We start from the raw sequence: 23,774 nt of genomic DNA, 5'->3' as shown, positions 1-23,774 counted from the left end.
CTCTCCTCTCCCGGGGGCGGGGAGGAGGAGCGGGCGAAGGCAGGAGGTGGGGAAGGGCGGGGGGAGGAGAGCGCGGATTGAGCCCTCCCGGCTTCTGTCTCCGCGCTCCTTCTCCCCGCCCCGGCCCGCCCCAGTCCGCCCCAGCGGCGCGGCTGGCAGCGAACGGAGGGGATCGGCGCGGTGTGGTGCTGCGCAGCGGCACTGCCGGGAAGCGGCGATGTGAGTGCCGGGGGCCGGGAGGGAGCGGGCAGCGCTGGCCACCATCTGCGCAGAGCCCCCTGTCCTGAGACCGCGGGCGGGGAAGGGAGGGAGCGAGCGAGAGAGTGAGTGAGTGAGTTAGTGCCGGCGGCCGGGCCCTGTGTCCGCAGGGCGTGGGAGGCCTTGGGGCAGCCGGGCTGCTGCTGCGCCCCAGCCGTGCCCCAGCCGTGCCCCAGCCGTGCCCCAGCCGTGCCCCAGCCGTGGCCGGTGATCCCCGGCTCATTGACTGAGTTGCTTCCCTCTCGCCCTCGTCCGTCTGCTCCCGTCCGGCCTCCCCCCTCCTGATTGTTTGTTTGTGCTGCGCTTTCGCTGCCTTATCTCTCCCAGACACGCCGGGCAGCTTGGGCTCCCGCCTGCCGGGACGGTGCCGTGAGCGGTGCAGGGGGGCCAGCTGCCTGTCCGACCCCTCCAACCTCAAACCGCGGCTGCCTTTGGCGCCTCCGCTTTTGGGTGAAGTGTGCGGAAGGAGCCTCCGCGCCTCGGTCCTGCTGGCCGAGAGTTTAATTAGGAAACTTGTGTTAATACCTCACCGCGTTTGCGGGGGTGAGAATCCAGGATTTGATCTTTATTAAGTGAGACTTTCATGAAAATGGCATTTGTTTGTTTCTGTTACTTTTCAAGATGCGTAACATCCCTGCTGACAAAAAACTCAAACCAACCCTTAACCTGATCAGAAAACCAACATTTACCCTGACTCAGATCCTTCTGTGGGGAAATACGTGATGGTCAGGTTGTGTGAGCCTGGCTTGCCGGCTGGTACTACATACAGTGCTGTTCTTAATTTTAGTTGTTGCTAAAATTATACCTGCACAGCTTCCTGACCCAGTTTGTGTTGCTGTTTTTTTCCTCTTCTAATTCTTATCGTATTCTTCCTGACATAGTCCATATCTTTATTCTGCATGTACAGCAGTAGATCTCTGCTCTCAGCAGATATCCTGCACTTAAGATATTTAAGTTCTGAGGACTGACTCGAGCAGTTTGCTTTAAGTTCTGTGTATAAGGAAAAAATACACACTTATGGAGTTCAATTTGCTTCTCAGATGAATATTTGGGACAGAAAGAGTGTCATTTTGGAGGTTATAGCTTCCATCTGTTGATGCAGAGAGCTCAGAGAACTCAACATCTGACTTTTTAGACAACTGAATTTAGGGGACATGAGGTCCATTGGAGCTCCATATGTGCAGAAGAAGCCTGCCCCGATACTCTTGTGCATTCTTGTATGCTTTTAAAAATATTTGCAGCATCCCCTTTAAAGTTACAGAGTTTTGATGTAGAAAAGAGATCTGGCAAAGCAGATGATTTTCAGCACCAGTACAGGTCAGACTAAGTAGCTGCTGCAGACTGCTCTCTGATCAGTTTGTCTTGCAGGATATTGCAATTTGTATGGTGTTCAGAGGGGGCAGATACAGTGAGAAGAGGCAGCAGCAAATCAGGTTGGAAATTAGAATTTACAGAAGGATTGCCAAAAGTAAAATGGACTCAAAAGCCAGAAGAACAAAACTCTTCAGAGAACTGTCCTGTTTCATGTGGATGAAACTCCCATCCATCTGTGGGAGCCCACATACAGATGTATATTCTGTGAAACACTTGAAGCCACAGTTAGGAAGGACAGCCCTATGCACTCGCCGGGTCAGGGATGCTGTTTTCTTGAGTTCTTATTTTTAAATACATTTTCTTAAATACGGGTATGTATCTCAGCAGAGTTTCTAGGGTAGGATTATTGCACTCTGAATGAATGGAGTTATGAATTATTTGAGAGTATGGGTCATTAGGGCCATTGCTGGGACCCGCTTCACAGTACAAGAACCTCCTTTTTGGCCTCCTTCCCTGTTGATTTTAGAGCTGCATTATTAGGTTTTACCAATACCGGGATATTTGAATTACAATTAGCTGTTCTGGAATTGCTTCCCATGTGGAGTAGGGTTTATTGTGAAATAGATGTGATTATTTTTTTTTCTTTCATTCTTTCTTTCCATTACAGGACTATTATTTTTCTGTAAAAGTACACAATATTCCCAAATCGAGTTCATTACTACTTCTGAATGCTGTCTCCTGTTGAGTGGTTGTTACAGAGCAGCCACAGTAGTTACTCTGAATTCATTTCTTTGTGTAGTCAAGAACTTTGTCTCTTTCTCACTTAGCACACCTGTATTCAAGATGATGTGCACGCAAGCTGCCCAGTGCTCAAATCTGCAGAAAGCTGTGGGATACTCCCTTTGTGTAGTCTTCAGAGGTTGTAGCTGTTAAAACCGAAGAAGACTGCTAAGCATGTGTATGATGTTTTTTAGCCCCTAAATTATTATAATTTGACAGATCTATCCCTGGTAACACTGTTTCCCTCCTCTCTCCTCCCCCCTGCCAAGTTTCAAGTCTGGTGTTATAGAACAGAGCTGTTCAAAGCAAATGCTTCCAGGTTTGGATGCAGAGACGCGTTTTCTTTTGTTGGTTTGGGGTTTTTTTCCTTGTGTTCAGAACCACCTAAAACAGTTGTTTGTTTGTTTTTTCCCTTCTCTCCCCCTTTTAATTTTAATTGTACATGGTAAAAACAGAACCTCCATCCCAGTCTCAAAGTCAAGGCTGGCAAAGACGTCTCAGCTGAAGGTAGCTTCTTTATGAGAGTTTCTTAAGCTTTGCTCTGTAAGGAAAGCTGATTGCACCACCTGTTAAAACATTAATAATACTATAGCTTGTGGGGAGAAGCACTTTGCCAGTTGGCTGGGTTTGGGGCTCTGGACCCCAATACTGCTGGCATTACTCTGCAGGTTACTTTCTGAACCTTGTCAACAGAACCTGTCCCCTTTTGTGTGCTCCCAAAAGTGTGGTTCACTTGCTGGAGTGTGTAAATGGGTCACTGCAGCATAGGCTGCATTCGACTCATGGCTCAAGAAATGAATATGCGAAGTCAAAATACCTGAGTTTTTGAGTTTCCTCTCTCTGATTTCAGTGTTTTCTTGTCTTGTGAAATGATGAATGTGGCAGATGCTGTTCATGTAGAGTTGCTACTTGTTCTTCCCCATCTTCTCACTCCCTCTGAAGTTTGAAATGAATTTCAGAACTCTGAAAATGGTTTTAACAGTGACGCTATTTGCACTCTACAACCGTTTGCAGCAGAGTTTTGTTGTTTCATTAACTTCTCAAGAAAACAGCTTGGTGTTTACTCTCTCTTTTTCCCTCCTTTCCCTTTAGCTTGCTGAGCTGTTGCACATTCTGCCCCCTGAGTGGTTTGATGAGTAAAAGTTGAAAAAAAAAATCACTGCTCTGTAGGAGATGCAAATTTCTTCCAAATGGCTGAAGGTTTACAGCAGTTTGTCAAGCAAGTGCCCAGTACCTGACTGTCTGAGCTGCTCTGTTCCCTGGGTGCCGATTGCCAAGCTGAATTTGCTCAGGCAGTTCTGGAAAACCAGGCTCCCATTGGACTTTGTCACAACCCTTCCTAGGAGATAGAGCTTCACAGTGAAACTTGGATACCTCTTTGGGTCTGTGTCGCCAAGCTCCTGTCTGGGAGCCAGACCTGGGTAAATGTGTGTGATGCTGAACCTCAGCTCTGCAAACCTCTGGACTCTTTGTTTTAGTGGCAGGAAGGAAGGTGTTTGTGGTGGTACTGGCTAGCTGGTAAGCTTTCTGGTCCTTAGCGGGTTAGTCCAGCTCTAAAGCTGAAAATAAGAACTAACCTTCACTGATGGAAGTGCAGGCAGAAGATAGGGAGTCTTAAAAGCTGTACGGTTTTGATTGCAATGACTTTTAAAAATAACTGTGTTTCCCTTGATTTGTACACAATTATTCAAGTATAAGAAACCTCTATACCACTTTAACAGCATCTACCCTCAAGGTTGTATTTGGCAGATTAATAAAATAATCGCATACTGAAACATTGTCATTGATCTGGATTAACTTTCAGGTTTGTGACTGGAGCCCGTGAAGTGTTAGCAGCCTCTCACTGAAGTGGGGTCTTGCTTCTGTTGCTGTTCCTTTCCAAACGCTTCTCTTTGGCTTGCTCTCATTGCAGTGCTGTTGGTGCTTTGCAGGCTCCACTGTTGTAAAAATGGAAGATATTATTCCATTTCAACCAAGCTTGGTTTTTGAGTAGTATGAACTCAAGGTGGAAAATCTTGGGACCATAATTTCCACAACTCATTAATCATGAAATGCAGGATTTTAGGTTCCCATGATATCAAGTCTTTTGCACAGACAGTATCATTTGCACAGACAGTATCATTGCTTTTACATGTAACAACCGAGAGCCAGCCTGTCTTTATCAAAACCAATAGGAAATGAAGACAAAAAGCCTCTGCATCCATACTTAATCCCCAGGAGTACCCTCAGGTTCTCCAGCAAGATGACTGTATAGCTGCAGTGGTTTGCTATATATGTGATGTCCGGTAGCATTTAGGAAAGAATCTGTGGAAAATACAGCTGTGAAAATACATTTCCTCACATTCTCAAGTCTTGACTTTCGGTGGGTGCAGCTGTACAGTCTTAATTTTAGCACTTATACTTGATTCTGTTGAAGAGAAAGAGGCAGCTCTGTTAGGTCAAACTTGGAATCACAAAGATGTTCTTGCATATCTGAAAGATGCAGTGAAGCTGTTGCACAGTTCATGTGTTTTCTGTCAGAATTGGTCTGCTGCTTTAGGAAGGGTAACGCAGCTTTCAGCTGGAGCATTATTTGAGATGATGTCAAAGGGATTTAGAGGCAAATTAGGAGCTATAGTTCCATTAGGAAAAAGGGCCTCGAGGTATTTCTGAGCTCTGAATTTCTCCCTCCCACTAGGCTGGTTTTCAAGCCGGGAGTGTTAGATTTTTCAGGCTTTGGCTGCAATACATTTTGATATATAAATCTGAAATGCCATTTAATTAAATGTGTGACTAAGTAATCGTCCAGTTTTAAAATACCACCTTTCAGGGATGAGCAGCTTGACGTTCAAATCAAGGGATGCTCCTTTCTAGCTTTCCAGAAAACTGCTGGAAAAGATGTTAATTGCTAACACACTATTGCTTACAGGATTTTTTTTTTCAGAGCATACCCTTCATACTTACACTTCTAAGTAACTGTAGCATCTGCAAAGCTGTATTTTTACATTAGGCACTGGTCAGAGGATGTATTTCAACATCTGTTTGAATTTTAAGAGTTGAGGTTTCTGGTAATGAAAGATGTGCTTACGTGTGTCAGAGTTGAAGGTGCTATCACTGTGCATGGAAGAAGTTTTGTTTTTATTGAATAAAAGTGTCAGGAAGTATTTTCCTTGAACTCTCTCTGTCCATTGATCTTCAGACAAAGGCAACGATTCAGGTTTCAGGCTGATTTTTTTAATGTTCTCAGTGTAACCTTGAAATACTTTTGTTTTCACCCCTCATTCTTTTCCATTTTAAGAGCAGTGTGTTGCTAGAATGTGTTTTGTTGAACCAAAGCATTGCCTCTGTTGCTGCAAGCTAACAAGAAATTGAATTATTTCACAAGCTTCATCTGGCATTACAAAGTGGTTTTTGATGACGGAACAGCCATTGTGGGGCTTGTTTGTTTTATTATTAAATACTTTTTAGGTCCTAACTTCTGAGCTCCAAAGAGTTTTCCCCAACTTTCCTCATGCATGCGACTTATCTAAATTGCATGCTGCAGAAGTTACTCGAATTTTTACATTGAAACATCCTAATGATTTACTACTGTGTCTGTGACCCCACAGGTCAGAATCTGTTCCAGGATTCCCCACAGCAGCTCACGTTGTCCAGAACTGCACCTTTGTACTGCCTTTGTGCTGCACTGTATACAGTATCCAAAGCAGGCTTTGGCATTAAATTTAACGTTTTACACTTAGACGCATTTATTGCATGTGGTTCTGTGAAAAACATAAAACATTTATGAAAAGTTGCACAGTTTGTGTTTAGTATGGTGTCTAGAGCTGCTTATGTATCTCTAGCTTGCCTTTTCATGTGTTTCTGGTTCTTACAGAAGCATCTCCATTGTGAAAATCTTGCAATCTGCAGGGGTCAGATGGGGACAATCCCAGTACTGAACAGTGCAATCACCCAAAGCAGAGTAGATTTAGTTTCATAAGCTGTACATCTATATAAAGACCTGTGGCTTTGATTCTTGTTTCAGATTATACATACTTATTTTTTTTCTCTCCCCAGGGCCGATTACTGGAAATCTCAGCCAAAAAAATTCTGCGATTACTGCAAGTGCTGGATAGCTGACAACAGACCTGTACGATGGTCTACCATAATATGTCAATGATTTTGAAATTCTAAGAATTTGAATTACAGGCTTTTGACATCACTTTTGATACTACTGTATTGATGCATGAAATTTGGTTTTAGAAAATGCCTTTGTAATACTTGAGATATTTAAAATACGGTATGTGGGAGCCAGGTACTTGCATACAAAGTGGTGTCTGATGTTCTACTTGCTAGTACAGATAAGAACTGAATTATCTGACCCTGCTTTTTCAAGTTCTGTAACTTAACATTTGATCTGTCTTGAAACTTTGTGCCTGTTCCTGGCCTTCACATGCAAGTAGAAAGCAAAACCTGGCGTATGTACTGTTTATATATGGTAGGCCTGGTACATCCAGCACTCTTAAGCATTTAAAGCAGGTTTCTTTAATTACGGACTGCCCACAGAAATGTTACTGGGTTACAGAAAGGTGTTTCTGACTTGCAGATGCCTTTTGCAGAATACTAGACCTATTGGTTTCTTACTTAGAAATTAAGTCTTGCATTCCTGACTCAGTGCCAGGCGTAGTCCTGGACCTGAGCTTCATCTGGTTTACAGTTAGATACCTGGGGTTCAGAATGACAAGTGTGAGCTAATTGGTTTAGGTTCCTTCTTGTGATCAGTGAAGAGAAATACATGTTAAAGGAGAAGGGTCTGGGGAACTTACAAAGTCTGCTTTTAAATAAGATGAATCTTGCCCTTGAAGTGCATCCTCTGCACGTGGCTTCATGCAAAGAAATTCTGGAGTTACTAGGTCAGGCTCAGGCACCTAACATCTGAACACCTAAATGAGCTCAGATGTTCTTTGTGTGAAGCACATGAGGACTTCCACTGTTGCCCCTGTACAGCTTCTGAATTCCTTCCACTTCGTACTGGCTTCAGTCTTTCTGGCAGCTTTTTGGCTTGCAGACTGCTCTGTTGTCTTCAGTTACACAGCTCCTCTCCCACTTTGCCTTTTCCTCTCCCTTTCTCATGTCTGTGGACCTACAGACTTAAGTTCATGAGGGAGTCTAATTAAGGAGCCTAGCTAATACTTGGAATGCTGAATAACCCATATGGTTTAAAAAAGTTTCCATGAAAACAGAGAGGGTAAGAAGAAAAAATCAAGGGATGACACTTGGCAGGATAGCACGGAGGGGGAGCCCAGGTTTCCTGTTACTTGTCTCTATGTGTGATGAGCAGTATCGTTTGAAAAAAATTCAGATCTTAGAAATATAGACTATGAAATTTTATGGAACCATTTTGGAGCATTAGTGATATTTTGTAACTTCCAAGTTGAGCGTTTCTCAGTGTTCCTTAATTCCTACAGCCATTTTGTAGCTGTAGTGTTTGCTGGAAGTGTTTTCAGACCAGTTACATTTAGGCTTGTTCAGCTAAGTTTAGTATAACTAGATTTTAGCTAAAATTAATGAAATTAAAATTGCATAATACTTACAATTTTTTCTTGGTTTTCTCTCTGAAGAGCATTGATTTTCATGAAAGAGGAAAGAATCATAAAGAAAATGTGGCAAAAAGAATTAGTGAGGTAACTCAGATATCTTAATTGCACAAATGCTTATTTTTAATCTCTTTCATTATCAGATTTGTTTAATTTATTCTCTTGTTTCTCTGTTGTAGATTAAAAAGAAAAGTTTGGAAAAAGCAAAAGAAGAAGAAAACATGTCAAAAGAATTTGCAGCAATGGAGGAGGCTGCAATGAAAGCCTATCAAGAGGATATGAAAAGGCTTGGAATTAAGCCAGGTAGTTCATATAGCTGCCAGAAGATTAAAGACAGAATTGAAAGAATACTGAATAGGAAAGAGTTTTTTCTTAAATTAGTTTTTAGGAACATGAGGGGAGGACTCCAAGACTGTGTTTGCACAATAAAAAGAAAAGAAAGAAGGAGGAGCCTGCAAATTGCCTTTAGCAGAAGTGACAGCACAGGATGCTTTTAGCTATGGTATCCTCTGGTCTGTGGAACAATCCAGTTTGGAGTAGAAAAATTCAACAATGAGATAACATAAAAGAGGCTGCAATTGATGCTTTGAATCAGCAGTGCAGCTTCCTTTGGTTAATTTTATGTCACTTTTGCCAGTTGGAGACGAAAGTTCCTATTGAGTAGGAGAGGTTGGGTTCCCACTGGTGTCTTAACAGTGGAGGTGAGAATCACCTACTCAGCTTGCAGTTCAGCAAGTACCTTTGTTCCACGTGACAACTTATGATCCATTAAAAAAAGTTTGTAGTTTTAAGCTTCTGTAGAACTATCTTTTTCGTAACTTTCTTAGTTTCGTTTTTGTTGTTGTTTCGTTAGAGCTCTTTGGTCCTTATGGTTTTTCTCTTTATGTTACTGGTCTTTTGATACTTGGACTTTCTTACACTACTATAATATTGCTACAGTGCAAGACTCTGTGAACAGAATCTTTTTAAGTTTACCTGCTATGAGTGTAATGCTAATGAGTGAATATAAGTCGTAAGAACAAAATGTCCTATTTACTGTTGCTCAAGAGTGACTAATATTTAAGCTCACATTATTACTCTTTTCTAAAAAGGGAGTATTGTTTTCTTTAAGATGATGTAGGTCCCAGTTCGACACAGAGTAAAATGCAGAGTAACACAGTGGAAACTAAAGGAAAGAAAGAAAAGAAAGAGAAGAAGGAAAAGAAAGAAAAGAAAAAAAAGTCATCTCTGGATGCCTCAGTGCCATCAAAAACTGAGACAAAGGAGTGGGTGCAAGGATTATCTCCCGAAGGCTATACATACTATTACAACACCAAAACAGGAGGTAAACACTAGTAAGGGGCAAATGCAGATATAGCTGTTGGATATAAATGAGAAAAGACTACCTGCATTTCTTTACTCTTCTGCTCTTTCTGTAGTAAGCTGGTTATTAAAATGTGAACAATTAGATGGAGTTTTGATATTTAACATTCAAGATGTTAGCATCCAGAATTTCAGACTGGTTTTCGTGTTTGTTAATAATGGAAGAAAGCAGTAATTCCACAGTTTCTGGAAGTGTTTAGCCTTTCAGAGGTTAAGTATACGAAAGATAGCTGTGTTCTTCCTGAAGAAGTGTTCTGATCAGGAATGTCAAATAAATTCATTGTGCCCAAGTAAATGAGAGCAGTTATGGATTGCTACCTGATTGTTTCTTTCCACATTTACAAGATTTATATAACTGACTTCTGTTGGGGTGCTATGAGTTATGTTATACTCTAGAGCATTAAAAGCAACCCTCTTTTATGATTAATGAGAATATTACTAACTGTTTCTTACAGATTTAAGGATTGACATGAGTTCTTACCATAGTCTTTTCCTCATAGAAAATAATTGTCAAAAGGTAAAAAACTTATGGGTTTCATTTCTTACTAAAAAAACAAAACCAAACAAAAAGACCCCATCAGACAAAAAAACAACTCTCCTTTGTATGAAAATTCCAGTATTAATGTATGTATCAGCCATAGTTTAACAGCGTCTGGAAGGTGGTTAGTCCCAGTAAAGTCAACTTCAGTTGTGATACTTCTATTTATTGTTCATACCATGGTTTCCTTGATAGTGATTTATATTCCAATGAGGATTTTACTTTTTTGTTTACTATATTACTTGTTTGTATGTGTGCACACATCAGTGTCATGTCATATTCTTAAGATCTCTTTTTCTTAAAGAGTATTAAAACAGGATTGAATCATGGATGAAATATATTTTTGTTTTTTTTAAGAATCACAGTGGGAGAAACCTAAAGGATTCCAGGGCAACTCTCCAAACTCAAAAGCGGTAATGAAATACTCATACTTTTCTTTGTCCTTGCAAACACTTCTCAAAAATAAGCTAAGCAATTCGCAAGTCTTCTGACTACAGAAGATAAATTGTTTCCTCTTCAAAAACTTAGGAAAAGAAGAACTGAATGCATAGAATGTTTTATGATAGACTTGATGGGAACTGAGATTTTAATATACCAATTTTTGGCTAATTTGTTTATCAAGGGAAGAGAAATGGTGGTGGGTGTGGTTTTGCAGAGTATGCTTTTTTCACGCTTCAGTCCATTAAACTGAAAACTTTTGGGAAATTCTGAATAAATTCTCTTCAACCTTTTGCAAATGAAATGTAATTACAAAAAAAATAAATCTTACACATCTCGTACACATAAGAGAAAGAGTCCTTTCTCTTAGGAAACATTAAGATTGCACTGTCAGATAGTTCCATGACCATGGAACCCATGTGTAAGGAACCTTTTAGCACATTACTTTATTTTCCTTATTTTTTTCCTTATTTAAGGCATGGGAACACTTGCACAATAAACCAAGGACAGAAAGAAGTGTCCCTTGCCCATGGCAGGGGCACTGGAACTAGATGGTCTTTATGGTCCCTTTCAACCCAAACCATTCCTTGATTTCTTGCTATTATTAATGGGCTTTCCCCTGATACTTATCACTCCAGGGTTTTTGTGGTTCAGAACATTAAAAATAGGATTTCTACAACACTCCTGTGACATTATGTTCCGTTTCCCCATTTTCAGCATAGGTCTCATAAGTACAATATGTTTTAAAGTCAGTTTTGTTTGCTAATGTTGGATTTTATGTTAAAGATCAAAAAAGCCTGGCTTTTTCAGAATGCTTCCCATTCTGTACATCTCAGAAGGCAGGCTGTGCTTGGTACTGGTTAACTTACAGTCAGAGGAGAAAATGGTTTTAATTGGGGCTATTTTTAGGCAATTGAATCAATTCACAAAGTATATGTGAAGTCTTTGTCTTTTCACTCAGGATATATTTGCAATATCTATAAGCCAGTCTTAATGTAGCCTTCCACTGAAAGATGTGGTCTTGTGACTAATCTTGTGTGGTCCTTGGTGCATGTTCGCCTAACAGTGAACTAGTTCAGGGAGTGAAGACATCAGAGTTCAGGTTAGTGCTCTGTAGGCTTATTTCCTTGCCATCAGCTCTGAGGGTAATCAGGGAAATGCCAGTGTGGGGAGAGGAGATCAGGGAGAGGAGGGGCTCCCTTCCTGGCAACAATTTGAAGTTAGCTCACCTCAGCTTTATCATAAACGCACACCTTCAGCCTCGGGTATCTCTCTAATGCCACATGGCTGTATTTTGTCATTCCTCCCTCACCCTGCTCAGTGACTTTGTGGTGTCTTGAGTTATTTTTGCTATTGCTAAAAACAACCACTTGATTGCTCCTTATTTAGTTTGAGCTAAAGATACGGGAACATTCCAGATCTCTTACAAGGACTCATTGCCCAGAAATTAAAGGGCATGAATGCAATATGTAGTGTAGATGCACAGGCCCTCCCTGTTTTACAGCACATTAGCTTGCTGCTCAGCCATCATAAGAGGTGGAGAGAGCAGAGTAATGAGAAAGCATGTTGAAGACTACCTACAACTTCAGTTAGGCTGACATCATGCTTGTTAGCATTTGTTCCCAAGTAGTAAGCGATAGGACGAGGTAGGAGCTTCCAGCTGTGCCAGGGGAGGTTCAGACTGGATAGTTGGAAAACTTCCTTCACTGAGAGGGTGGTCAGGCATGGGAACAGGCTGCTCAGGGAAGTGGTAGAGTCACTGTCCCTGGAAGTGCTAACAAACCACATAGATTAGGCCCTTAGTGACATGGTTTAGTGGTGGACCTGGCAGTCCTGGGCTAACAGTTGGACTTGATGATCTTAGAAGTTTTTTCTAACCTAGTTGATTCTACAATTAGCATTTATATAGTAGGATACTCAGTGTGTCCAGCATCAAATATCTGCTGAGATGCTTAGGATATGACTAACAAAAAGGCTAGGTTGTACTTAAGACTGGCTTTTTGTCCTCTTTCTACTTACAGAAAATAAACTCTCCTTTTGCTTCTTTTGGAGAAACTAGCACTTGAGAGCAAACCCTTGAGGAAACTTGCTCACTGAAGGCTCTCTTGCCTTTGCCTGCTCTGAATCTACTGGTACAATTTCTCCTGTTTACAGAGTGGGTGCAAGAACTTTAACTCGTGATTTTGTTGTGTGTTTCAAGAAAACAACAAAGTTTTAATAAGAGTGTTAAGCAAATCATAGAATCATAGAATAGTTAAGGTTGCAAAGGACCTAAGATCATCAAATTCCAAGCCCCATGCCATGGGCAGGGACACCTTGCTCTAAACCATATCACCCAAGGCCTCATCCAACTTGGCCTTGAACACTGCCAGGGATGGAGCATTCACAACCTCCCTGGGCAACCCATTCCAGTGCCTCACCACCCTAACAAGAAATAATTTCCTCCTTATATCCAATCTAAACTTCCCCTGTTTAAGATTTAACCCATTACCCCTTGTCCTGTCACTACAGTCCCTAATGAAGAGTCCATCCCAGGCATCCCTATAGCCCCCTTCAGATACTGGAAGGCTGCTATGAGGTCTCCACACAGCCTTCTCTTCTTCAGGCTGAACAGCCCCAACTTTCTCAGCCTATCTTCATATGGGAGGTGCTCCAGTCCCCTGATCATCCTCGTGGCCCTCCTCTGGACTTGTTCCAACAGTTCCATGTCCTTTTTGTGTTGAGGACACCAGAACTGCACACAGTACTCCAAGTGAGGTCTCACGAGAGCAGAGTAGAAGGGCAGGATCACCTCCTTCGACTCTCCTTTTGAAGGTCACGCTCCTTTTGATGCAGCCCAGGATACGGTTGGCTTTCTGGGCTGCAAGCGCACACTGCAGCCAGCTCATGTTCATTTTCTCATTGACCAGCACCCCCAAGTCCTTCTCCGCAGGGCTGCTCTGAATCTCTTCTCTGTCCAACCTGTAGCTGTGCCTGGATTGCTCCAACCCAGGTGTAGGACCTTGCACTTGGCATGGTTAAACTTCATGTGGTTGGCATCAGCCCACCTTACAAGCATGTCAAGGTCCCTCTGGATGGCATTCCTTCCCTCCAGCATATCAACCGAACCACAAATGTATACTGTATGTATGTGTATACACACATAGACACATTTATTAATGCAAAAATAATGTATGGTGAAGCTTCATGGATGTTGTGCCTAATGCAGAGGAGCAGGCAGTAGTTAGTACTTAAGGAGCAGTGAAGTAGTTGTATGTGCAGGTGTTGATGTAAATCAGGTTCTTAAGGATGATGTTAAAAGTCAGGGGTAATGACTGATTATGTAGCTGTGGCTGATTCTGCACATCTGCATTTTAATTACACATCCAAAAAGACCTACTTGCAATTTCCACCACATTTCATATGGATTTATTAATCACTAGGGAAAAGTGTTGCTTCACTAAGGAGGTAAATGAACGGGCACGCATTCCTGCAAAGTTTGATTTCACTGTTATTTTTGATGAACATCTGTTTTGGGATAAATTCTAGAATGGTTTTTTGTTTGTATGTTTCTGTTTAGTTGGTGATAGTACTTATTGATAGGTTTTCTGTAGCCCTCACAAAACCTTGCATCTTCCAGAGAAACTTTTTATCAACCTCCACTGAAGAGAATGACACAAACAGGAAATTACTACCTCAGGGGTGAACACTTTGGAAAATAAACCCCATGTAAAATAATGGCCTGTATGATAATTTGAAGTGTATGGCAACGTGTTATATTGCCTCGTACTAATTATCCACTTCTTGAAAAAAAAATGTGTGTGTGCATTTGCAGTATTTTAAGTTAAACAATTCAGTCTCATTTGAGTCAAAGGGAATACTTCCTAACAGGGGTTTAAGCTTTAAAATGGGAAAATTATCACAAACAAAAGATGCTCAGGGGTTGAGTAGTCTTATAAGTGATGCTTTGGCTGACCCTTGAAATTTGTTTTAATTTCTCCTGTATCTTTTCCTTAGACAGCGGAGTGGGTAGAGGGTGTCACTGAAGATGGTCATACTTACTACTACAACACACAAACAGGAGGTAAGGAGAGGTTGTTTTCCAGTTAAGCTCTGTTTCAGGAGAGAGGGTTTTCAGAAAAGCACTTTGTTTTGCAAATAACTGCATTTTAAGGGTATTACTAAGTTCTGAATTTTTTAGCTGCTACCTTAGTCGAAACACAGTTGTTGCTTAGGTCAGTGCTGGCTTTATAGCTGTATTGTCAGTGTGTATATGTTTGTGCTTAATAGGTTTTTTCTGACATTCAACTTGTAGCTCTGAACTGTGTGTTCTTCTTTTCTACATATATATTGAAATTATAGTTTGGGAACCAGAAAGGGGCAGGATTTTGTTTTGGCAGGTACGTAGGACTGAGTAAGAACCTCCTCAACTTTTCCTCTTACCAACACAGTATTGACAAGACCGCCCAGCATCTTGCCTCCTACTTTTCCCTGTTCTTTTCCCTAACATGGGGAACTTTGTGGTAACTCCCTCAGAACAGGCATCTGTTTTCTAAATCCGTTGGAATAATTTTGAGGTCAGTGATGCCTCTCTGGAGAGCAAGTGCTTTTATGCTGTGTATGAGTTTTCCTTCTGCTGTTGGGCATGAAGTGGCATTCCTAACAATGCCAAGAATAGAATAAAACCCCCAAAACTTCCAGTTTTCCAATGTGCCACTCCCCTGCCCAAATGATTTGTGATTTCTTCTTTTGAAAGCCGAAGGAGATGCTGATTATTTTTAAACATTGCCTTCTAAGCTCAGGGATATTTTATGCCTTTGGCTGTGTTGTTTTTTCGAGTTCTTCATGGACACATGACACTCAATGAAGAATGTCTTTGTAATCATCATATTTGGTAAAATTTGGGCTTGTGAGATTCTGAAGTGACAGCAGTGCCCTGAAGAGACTGTTCTGGTCATTTAAAGTCACTCATTACCAGTTTCTTACACCTTTACTTCTTCAAGATACATGTTAAGTGTTGTTTTCAGTTGGGGATTTCTTTGGAAAGAGAGAAAATAACTGGAGAGTTTTATTAAATTTGAAAGCTTATATAAAAATCCATATTGCAAGTTGGTTTTGCCTTATTGTTACTAAAACTAGTTTTCAGACCCTTGAGTCAACCTTTATTTTAATACTTCCTCTCAGTCTATTTGCCTGTATAGTACCAGCAAATTCCAACTAAAAAGTGAAAGTGAGGTCACATCCTGTACATACTCTCATGTCTTTTCAGATTGATGTTTGTATTTAATTGATAGCTCTTTAATTAGAGATTGACCTAATGTTACAGAGCCAGGCAGCACAGAGAAGGGGTTTATCTACCTGGAGAGCTGAGGCTTGAAGTTACAGTTTACCTTATTCTGGCTTTGTAATCGATGGACAACGCCAATCAGATAGGCACCTCTAGAGGGCAATTTGTCATGTAAAAGGATGAGAGACCACAGTCTTGCAAGCCACAGTTCACCATTTATGTTATTTTTCTTAAGCACTAATTAAAACAAGCTTTACCAACAGTAAATTCAGCTGTCATGAGTGTATCTCTGCTGAGAAGTGAAATGTTATATTTCTGATTATGTTTATTAAAACAAACATATCAAACAAGGGCAAAAGCCCTGTGCTAAACTGTTTGCTGTATCTTTGCATAAGACAGCACTCCTTATGAAAGGAAATGCCAGATCAGAATTAGAAACATAAGTAATATGATTGTTCAAATATTTTGGACAGTATCCACATGGGAGAAACCAAGTGGTTTTGTTTCACCTTCAACTGGGAAGAGTCAAACAGATTCCAAAACATCGGATTCAGACTCAGAAGACAGTGAGAATGAAGCACAGAGTTCGGAAACAAATTTCAAGGCAAGTTTTTAGATTTATTTTACACACAGTATTAATTTTCTAGCAGAAGATAATTTATGTGTTGTGATAGGATGTACTCATTGTAATTAGGTTAAACCATATGACTGAAAGTTTGCACTTGTTTAAAGTCAAATGAATCTTTATTCAATCATTTGGCCCATTAGTGGCACTGTTCCAGAATAGAAAGCATGATCTTCCTCTTCAGCCCACCTGAAGCAGCTTGAAGTCTGCAAGAGATGTGATGTTCTCTGAGAAAGGTCACTGTCACCTCGCTGAAATAATCCACAGAGTGGTTTGGATTGCAGTGTGAGGATGACTTCAAACCTTCACTGGTAAATGTGACTGCCCAGAGACCCTCAGGGAGAGCTTTTGACTGAAAATCACATGGGCGTAATTTTCTTATTAACTGAGAAAAAGTTTGGCAGCATGTAGTACAAAATGTGGATCAGTTATATTGCTACATGTCTTCAGGTTTAAAACTTATGATAAAGGGTGTGATTATGGCTCTGGTTGGGTCAGATGATTTTTCTGTAACTGTTTCTCAGATAGTTTAAACATAAAATGTGTTCACAGACAGGTGTTAATTCTAAAATATGTATGTTTGTAACTCTGCATCAGTGTAAACTACTACCAGGTATTAGCTCTAAAGCGTGTGTATCTGCAGCACAGAAAGCTGTATGTGAATTTTTGCTTCTTATTTTTTATGCACATATGCTAAGCTTTGTTTTCAAGTTTTATGACAGTATGGGTTTATAATTTCAAGTTATTCTTGGTTGAAAAGTATGAATAGTAGGTAATGGTAAATCAAAGATGTAAAATAAAGCTACATTGTGTTTTTATTTAGGCATTTTTGCTTAAGGTGGGTTTTTTCCTCTTTAGAGGAAACGAGATAATGGTGAAGAATCAGAGGAAGGGAAAAAGTCTCCCAGAGCTAAGAAGTTAAGTCCTTATGGGAAATGGCGAGAAGTTAAGTCAGAAGAAACTGCTGATAAAGAGGAGAGTTCATCCCCTTCCCAAGAAGCCTCCAGTGACACATCCAGCAAGACCAATCCTTACGGAAAATGGAAAGCTATTCCAGAGAAAGAAGAAGAGGAGGAGGAAGAACCGAGGTGAGGAAATGTTTATCACAGTTATTTTCATGGTATTTGTTTCCAGAATACTTGTTTGAAAGAACTGAAGCTTTTTCTTCTGAATTCTTGCAGAATTAACACTGCAGGGATTGGAAGTATAGCCCAAATACAATTCTTACCACAGGGATTATTTGAAGTAATAGCACTCCATGGCTGATAATTGGTGGTAGGTTGGTTTAGTGTAGAAGTTCCCCATGATTACAGACTAAATTGAAGTGATTTGAAGGATGATTGTCATCCATAATTTTTCTTAGAGGCTGAGTATCAGCTGTTTAAAGGTAGTTACTCTAAGCTTATGTTCCTTAACAGCATCTCCTTCAACTGTCTGGCTGAGCTGCCTCAGGAGCTCTCGTGAACCTTTCCCCCTTTGCTTCCACCCTCGGAACAGCATAGGCAGCTTTCTCAGGGCCTCCAGCTTCCAGGCTAAACTCTGATTCTTTCTGATGAGTAATTAAGTGGGCTAACTCTGCCCAAAGTTCAAGATGTATCTTGGTCTTCTAGGACCACCAGCAACCTTATCTTGATCATACTGAGTTAGCATTGCTTTGAATTCCTTCCTTGTGGGATCAGGAGTGCCTGACATAAGGAGTATGCTTTTTGTCAGACTCCAAGCAATTTCTACCTACGCCTGGTGTGTTTGGCCAAGTTACTTGCACAAGCAGTGAATTCTTCCTCACTTTGTGGTGGTGTACTAACTCTAGCTTCTCACTTGAAGGACATGGTTGAAAAGACACTACAAATTTTCACCCAGTATTGCAGTAAAAGAGTTGGTTCAGCTGTTTCTCATTCCCTCATTTGCCTCATTTCAAAACAGAGTTAAGCAAAACCAAAACAAAATCCACAACCTTTACTGCTGTCACTGCGGGTAAGTCCTGGAGGCTCTTACAATGTCGTGGGAGACACCTTCTGTAATGACTTAACTCAGGAGATGGAAGACAAAATGTGTAATCTAGTTATGCCATTTTAAATCTGGAAGCTGTCTCTCTTCCATGTCCAGCCGATGTGCTACAGGTGTTTTTGTGACCAGGAGGTTTGGTTTGGTTTGGTTTGGTTTTACTGCACAGTGCTTGAGCTGGCTCATTATTTTTGTGACACATGCTGCCTTTTACAGCCAGTTTCTTGTTGTGGGACCCTCTAGGAGTCTGGAGAAGCTAGGTTTTGGAGAAGGAAAACTGTCCTTTCCCTCATACTCACCCCGTTCTCCAGTGTTTTAGTTGTAAATGATTCAGCAGTTTTGACAGTGTTGGAACTAAATTCAGCACTGATCTACTTCCTTGGAAATCGTAATGTTCACGTAACACCTTCTGTGTTGGACCAGCTAACTGCTCCTTGACTCCAGAGCTGATAAGTTCTTTCAGTTTTTGGAAAGCACTGCCATATAAAAAGTGCTTTCAGCTACTGAACCTTATATATCAGTCTGTAGGTGAAAACACAGGCTTGCGATACACACACATGTAAAGGAGAGAAATGCAGTTGTTTGTTATTTACTTTAAATTGAGGTTAGGCACAATGGCAACCACTTCCAGAGGTTTGTATTTTTGGCATACTGCAACGGTCATGTTTTCTTGACCTGCTGTCATTCCTGTGGCTCTCTTTGGTTGCTTGAGCCAGTCCATGTCTTCCTCAAAGCACAGGACCTGAAACCAGGTACAGTACAGGAGTCAACATCAGGCGCACTCAGTAGTACTGAAGGATTTCCTGTATGGATTGACCAGGAACACAATGTGTATCTCTTTGTACCAGAGTTATACTGGTATGATGCCCAATGGACTTGTAATTAAGATCATTTGCTGCCAACTGTTGGGTTGTTCTCCATCATAAGTTTGTGCCACAGGTTATTCTTTTATAACATAGTGCTTTGCTGTTGATCTCTTAAAACCAACTGGTTGTTTTAGATGGTGTCTCTGATTCATTCAGATCAGTATTTGCTGTGATTCTGTTCTCCAAAGCTGTTCCTCCCAACTTGGGGTCACTTGCTGGTTTGGTAAATCTGTTTTCTGTCTGTCATGCAGACCCTCAGGGATGGACACTTGTGTAAAACTACTCCATAGCATTTTGGCAGTGAAGCATTGCTAACTGGTCACTGACTACTGTCTTAAATTTACACACATGCAGCCGTGTTGTCTTTTGCAGGACTATTACATGATGAGTGCTTGGGCCACGCTACAAGTTCTGTACACAAGGAGGTCTTAGTTTTTTACTTTTCAGGGCAGCCCACACAGAAGAAGCAAAGAGCATGTTTTTTCCTTGATGCCTGTCATGACGGTGATCTTGGCTAGAAGACTGCATCTAGCTCAAAGCTGCTTTGACAATCAAATATGGATGTTGCTGTCTGCAGTACACCATGCTGTTTTTTCCATGTAGATTAATCCTTCTATGTTTTCCTCTCTTCTCCCAGTGAAAAAGTGGACCTGGAGCTTCCTAGTACAGAGAGTGACAGTCTGCCACCCCCAGTGGCAGAGGATCCAGACGATGCAACAGTGATATTTAAGGAGAAGACAGTCACCTCCCTTGGAGAGCTGACAGAAGGGGTGCCAACATTTAAAAAGAGGAAATTTGAAAATGGAAAATCTAGGAACTTAAGACAGAGACTGAGTGATCAGTAACACTTAACAAATAATACTTGATTCTGTTGAAGCAAGAGTGAATCAGAAGTCAATACTTTAAACAGGCTTTTATAAAGAAGATGTTGGATAGAAATTAAGGATTTATAGGGATTGAAACATGTGAGTTGTAACATTTTTTAATTCTGTTTTGATGTGATTGATCTTGGAATGGAAGTCTCTGTTCTGTTACTTATGCAATATTGTAAATACGTCTATTTTACCTGTACAATCTAGGTACAGTTTGCTCTGGGTATGCTGTTTTAAATATGTTGCATAAGGTTTTTTACTCCTTTTCTGAGAGAACATAGTCATCCTTCATCTTGCAGAAAGGATGCAGACCTTTTGTTTTTTCACAGAGGAACTGGATCAATGACATGTACTAGAGAGTAAAATCATCCCTCAAGATTGATTATGTGGAGTAGTTCCCCAGCTAATGAGTAAAAATACTGTGCTTACTAACCTTTGGCTAATCACTTGCAGAAGAGTAGGTGGTGAGACTGCCAACATTTCATAGCGATCCTTTGATGAAAGCTGTTTCTAGAGGAGTTTGTCACATCAGTGCCACTCATTCCAAGTGACGTCTGGAAAATCATTTGTGTACGTGCACCATAAATGTGTTAAACCTCTGCAGAAGGTTTAAACAGCATGAATCTTAACTTCCTGTAACAGCCCCAGAACCTGTTGGAGCAGATATTTCTGTGGTGTCTTCCTGTTGTATTTTGCTTTATTGTTGTCTGTGCTTGAGCTTTTCCTTCTTTTTGCACATCAAGTTTTCTTTTTTTGGTCTTACTTTCTTTTTTATCTCTTTTCCTGACGTAACAAATTGTCCCTTTCATGACAAAACATTCCAAAGACCTGGCCCTGCTACAGCATGCAGAACCCTTGTTGAGGTTTATGGATTTTGTCTGTTGGTAAGAGGGGAGTGTATTGAATAGTTGCAGTGACTGACTAAGCTGAGAGAGACTAAGTGTATTGAAGTTTCATCATTCTCAGTACCATAAGACAGAAAACAGAAGATGGGTAAGTGGAGCTGATGGCTCTACTGTCCACGATGGCTTGGACATTTTCTTAAGGCCCGTAGGTTCGATTTCTTCACTAGGTGGGATTGCTGTGCATTTAGCATGATCAGGATTCATTGTGAAAGGATACAGCTCCACTCATTGCTTCTCCAGGTGTCAAACAGTGGACCACAAACGTTCAGCTCATGAACCCACTAAAAAATGTCTCTTTCTAAAAGCTTGTAGTGTTCTGTTCAGGAGCATCACAGCCAAATGGATCATTACAGCCAGCTGCAGCAAAATGGAGTTGGTAACTGCTGAGCTTGAACTTCCCAGAGAAAACAACTGTTAATCCATCCTATCAGCAGAGAAAGGAGTGTGAGACAGGGAATGTTTATCATGTCTTACAAAGGACACCAAGGTCTTTTTTCTTTTCTGTGTTGTTCTGTCTATGTGTAGAGGAGAGTTGAGTACTGTGTTTAACCCCATGTGTTTCTCTGGCTTGTATTTCTTCTGATGTTTGTTTTGAGAAATTTGAAAGTTTCCTGTAATACCCAGCCCTGGATTGTCATTTAGAGATGCTGGATGCGTGCTGGATGCTCTCATACGTTCTTGCATACATGAAGGAATGTACAGCAAGCACTCTATATGAAAGTCCTCACATGACAGGCTAGAGCAGAAGTGTCCTTTCTGCTGAGGAGGGGTTGTCAGGTTTCTTTAAGAAGCAGTTTTCAGGTTTTGTTTATGTCTGAACACTACTGCCGCAGCTTGAAGCCTCCCTGTGTTTGTAACAAGTTCATTTGCAACTCCTCTCAATTTACACAAGTATTGTCCTTCAGCTAACTCGCTTTTCCTCCTCCTGAATCCACCGTGTCTTTTCAGCATCACATAACATGTCCTTGTGTGGCACTCCACCACCACCGCTTCTCTTCACCTATTCCAGCCTGAGTTTGCCTGGGCTCTGTGTTCAAGGAAGATTAAGGCCATGGGTGATGTCACTAACACTTCCTTGGCCTACTGGAAGTGACTCTTGATACATGTGGCCCTAAACCACATTCGCCTTTCACGTGATTGTATCATGCTGCCTGCCGTTGGCACCCTGTGATCTTCCAGTACAGCCAGCTCTGTCTGCTGCTCTGCCATTGCCAGCTGCCGCGTTAACAGCTGATCCTGCTTTCCTTCCAAGCACAATCATTTTTTTCCTTACAAACTTGTTTTGTACTGCTGTACTCATCTGTTTCTGTTACTCCAAGCCTAAAGTGTGTACATTTCTTTAGGAGCTCTGTAAAGTGATTTCATTGTTTATTGGCACAGTAGTATAGGAGTTTTATTTGTAGACTCCACTTTTAAATCCTCTGAGGAGCTCATCTTTTCTCTTATAGTGAGGTTCCCAAAATACTAACATCTTTCCTTAAAAATTCTGTCACATTGAAGTGGTCATCGGCAGTGATTTAAGATACCTGTAACTAAGCTGTTCAGGGAGCTGTTTAAAACCATCTGAAAGTGTTCCAAACTTGTTTCCTTGAGGGGCTGCTGCTAGTTGTAATATCAACCAAAGGTCTTTGTCAAGTACGGTGTTAAATAGACAAACCAAAGCATTAGTGGAAAAGATACTAAATGTTCTCTTTGTTCACTGATAGTAAAGTTGGTTTAAATACCATACACTTGCTTTTGCTGATGGAACTTCTAAAGCCTGTGTTTCACAAAGAAACAGAACTCTCCGCTCCCCGATACCTCTGAGTTTGAGGAGAGACCAGTTCATTCCTTGCTTTTAAATTACAATGAGGGCCAGTTGAATCAAATGGGATCTGTCCAAAGCCAGTGTTTAATTTTGCACCGTGCTGTCACTCAGTTTCCTTATTGTGTATCTAAACCAAGTATTTCTGATACAAACACACTTTTGTGAGACTTAAGGGAGATGCTGCTTTTCCAGGACACAGGTTCTGTGCAGATCCCTCTCCCTCCTCTGCTATCTCCCTGCAAGTTCTTCTGCCTTTGGAATTTGCCATAGGAATCCTGTAGGTATTACCACAGTTATGCTCCTCATCTGCTAATCCTGCCTTGGCTGCACTGGCCTTCAGTAAAGGAATGTTCCTTTTACTGTTTGAGAAGAACAGTGCTACCAGAGGAAGAGTGTTGTGTTTCCTCGCTAACCCATTTTCTGTCATGCAGCATTTTTTCAGTTGCTTGCCTCCTTTTATTGCAGGCTCCTGGTTTTGTAGGCTGCTGTGGACATTGTTAGCAATACGAGAAGAGTCAGAGAGAAAAGGGGAGTCACTGCAGTGTCTGACAATGGCTTCATTTGTGTGGGTTTGAGCAAGTCAGTTCAAGTCAGTTCTGTATTTTTCCTTCCTTGCCTCATCTCTCCCCTGTCTTGTCTGTCTATAAAGACAGACTGGCAGTACAGGATGCTTTTCTTTGGGGTGTGTGTTTTTATAGTAGGGTCTGTCTAAAGCTGGTGATGCTTTTAGAACCAAACATACTGCATATACTTTGATATGCAATTGATGCATATATGCAATATATTGCAGTTACTTTGATGGGCATTTCTTTATACCAGGAGCTGTGCAGAGACCTGCTTATTTGACCCAGGTTATAGAATACTCCTTGTTCGTCTTTAGGCAAAGCCAAATTTTAACCCTCCACCTGGGAATTTGTAGATTGAAATCCAGACTTTCCCAATAGAGTAAAGTTTGCTTTGTGTTTGGCTATCATAGAGAAAATCTGTGTTGTGGCATCATCCAGTCCCAGTGTTCAGATTAAGAAGGTGGAAAGGCTGGTCATGACACGGATCCAAGTTAAATTCACCTGTGCTTGTATAAAAACTTTTGTCCTTTTTTTTCTTCTTTCTCGCTTGAAAAATATGTTACTTCAGTGCAAATTTTGGTATCTCAGAAAGGGAGTAAAAAACTTTCATGTTTCTTG

The 23,774-nt window shown here is 41.0% G+C and overlaps 1 protein-coding gene across 1 annotated transcript; it reads left to right on the top strand.

Annotated features, from left to right (window-relative positions):
* Window positions 1-134: 134 nt before the first annotated feature.
* On the top strand, window positions 135-20,084 carry WBP4 (WW domain binding protein 4). The gene is made up of 10 exons (XM_061374287.1): window positions 135-219; window positions 6,388-6,460; window positions 7,932-7,994; window positions 8,087-8,210; window positions 9,019-9,231; window positions 10,165-10,220; window positions 14,242-14,308; window positions 15,985-16,115; window positions 16,995-17,224; window positions 19,644-20,084. Coding segments are annotated over exons 1-10 (1,167 nt in total). The 5' UTR covers window positions 135-217; the 3' UTR covers window positions 19,852-20,084.
* The last annotated feature ends 3,690 nt before the right edge of the window (window positions 20,085-23,774 follow it).

This window comes from Neopsephotus bourkii, unplaced genomic scaffold, assembly GCF_033783945.1.
Source record: "Neopsephotus bourkii isolate Nb327-2 ecotype Australia unplaced genomic scaffold, CSIRO-AGI_Nbou_v1 NB_1637, whole genome shotgun sequence".
NCBI lineage: Eukaryota > Metazoa > Chordata > Aves > Psittaciformes > Psittacidae > Neopsephotus > Neopsephotus bourkii.
Note: the sequence above shows the minus strand (reverse complement) of the source record. Positions and strands in the feature narration are given on the sequence as shown.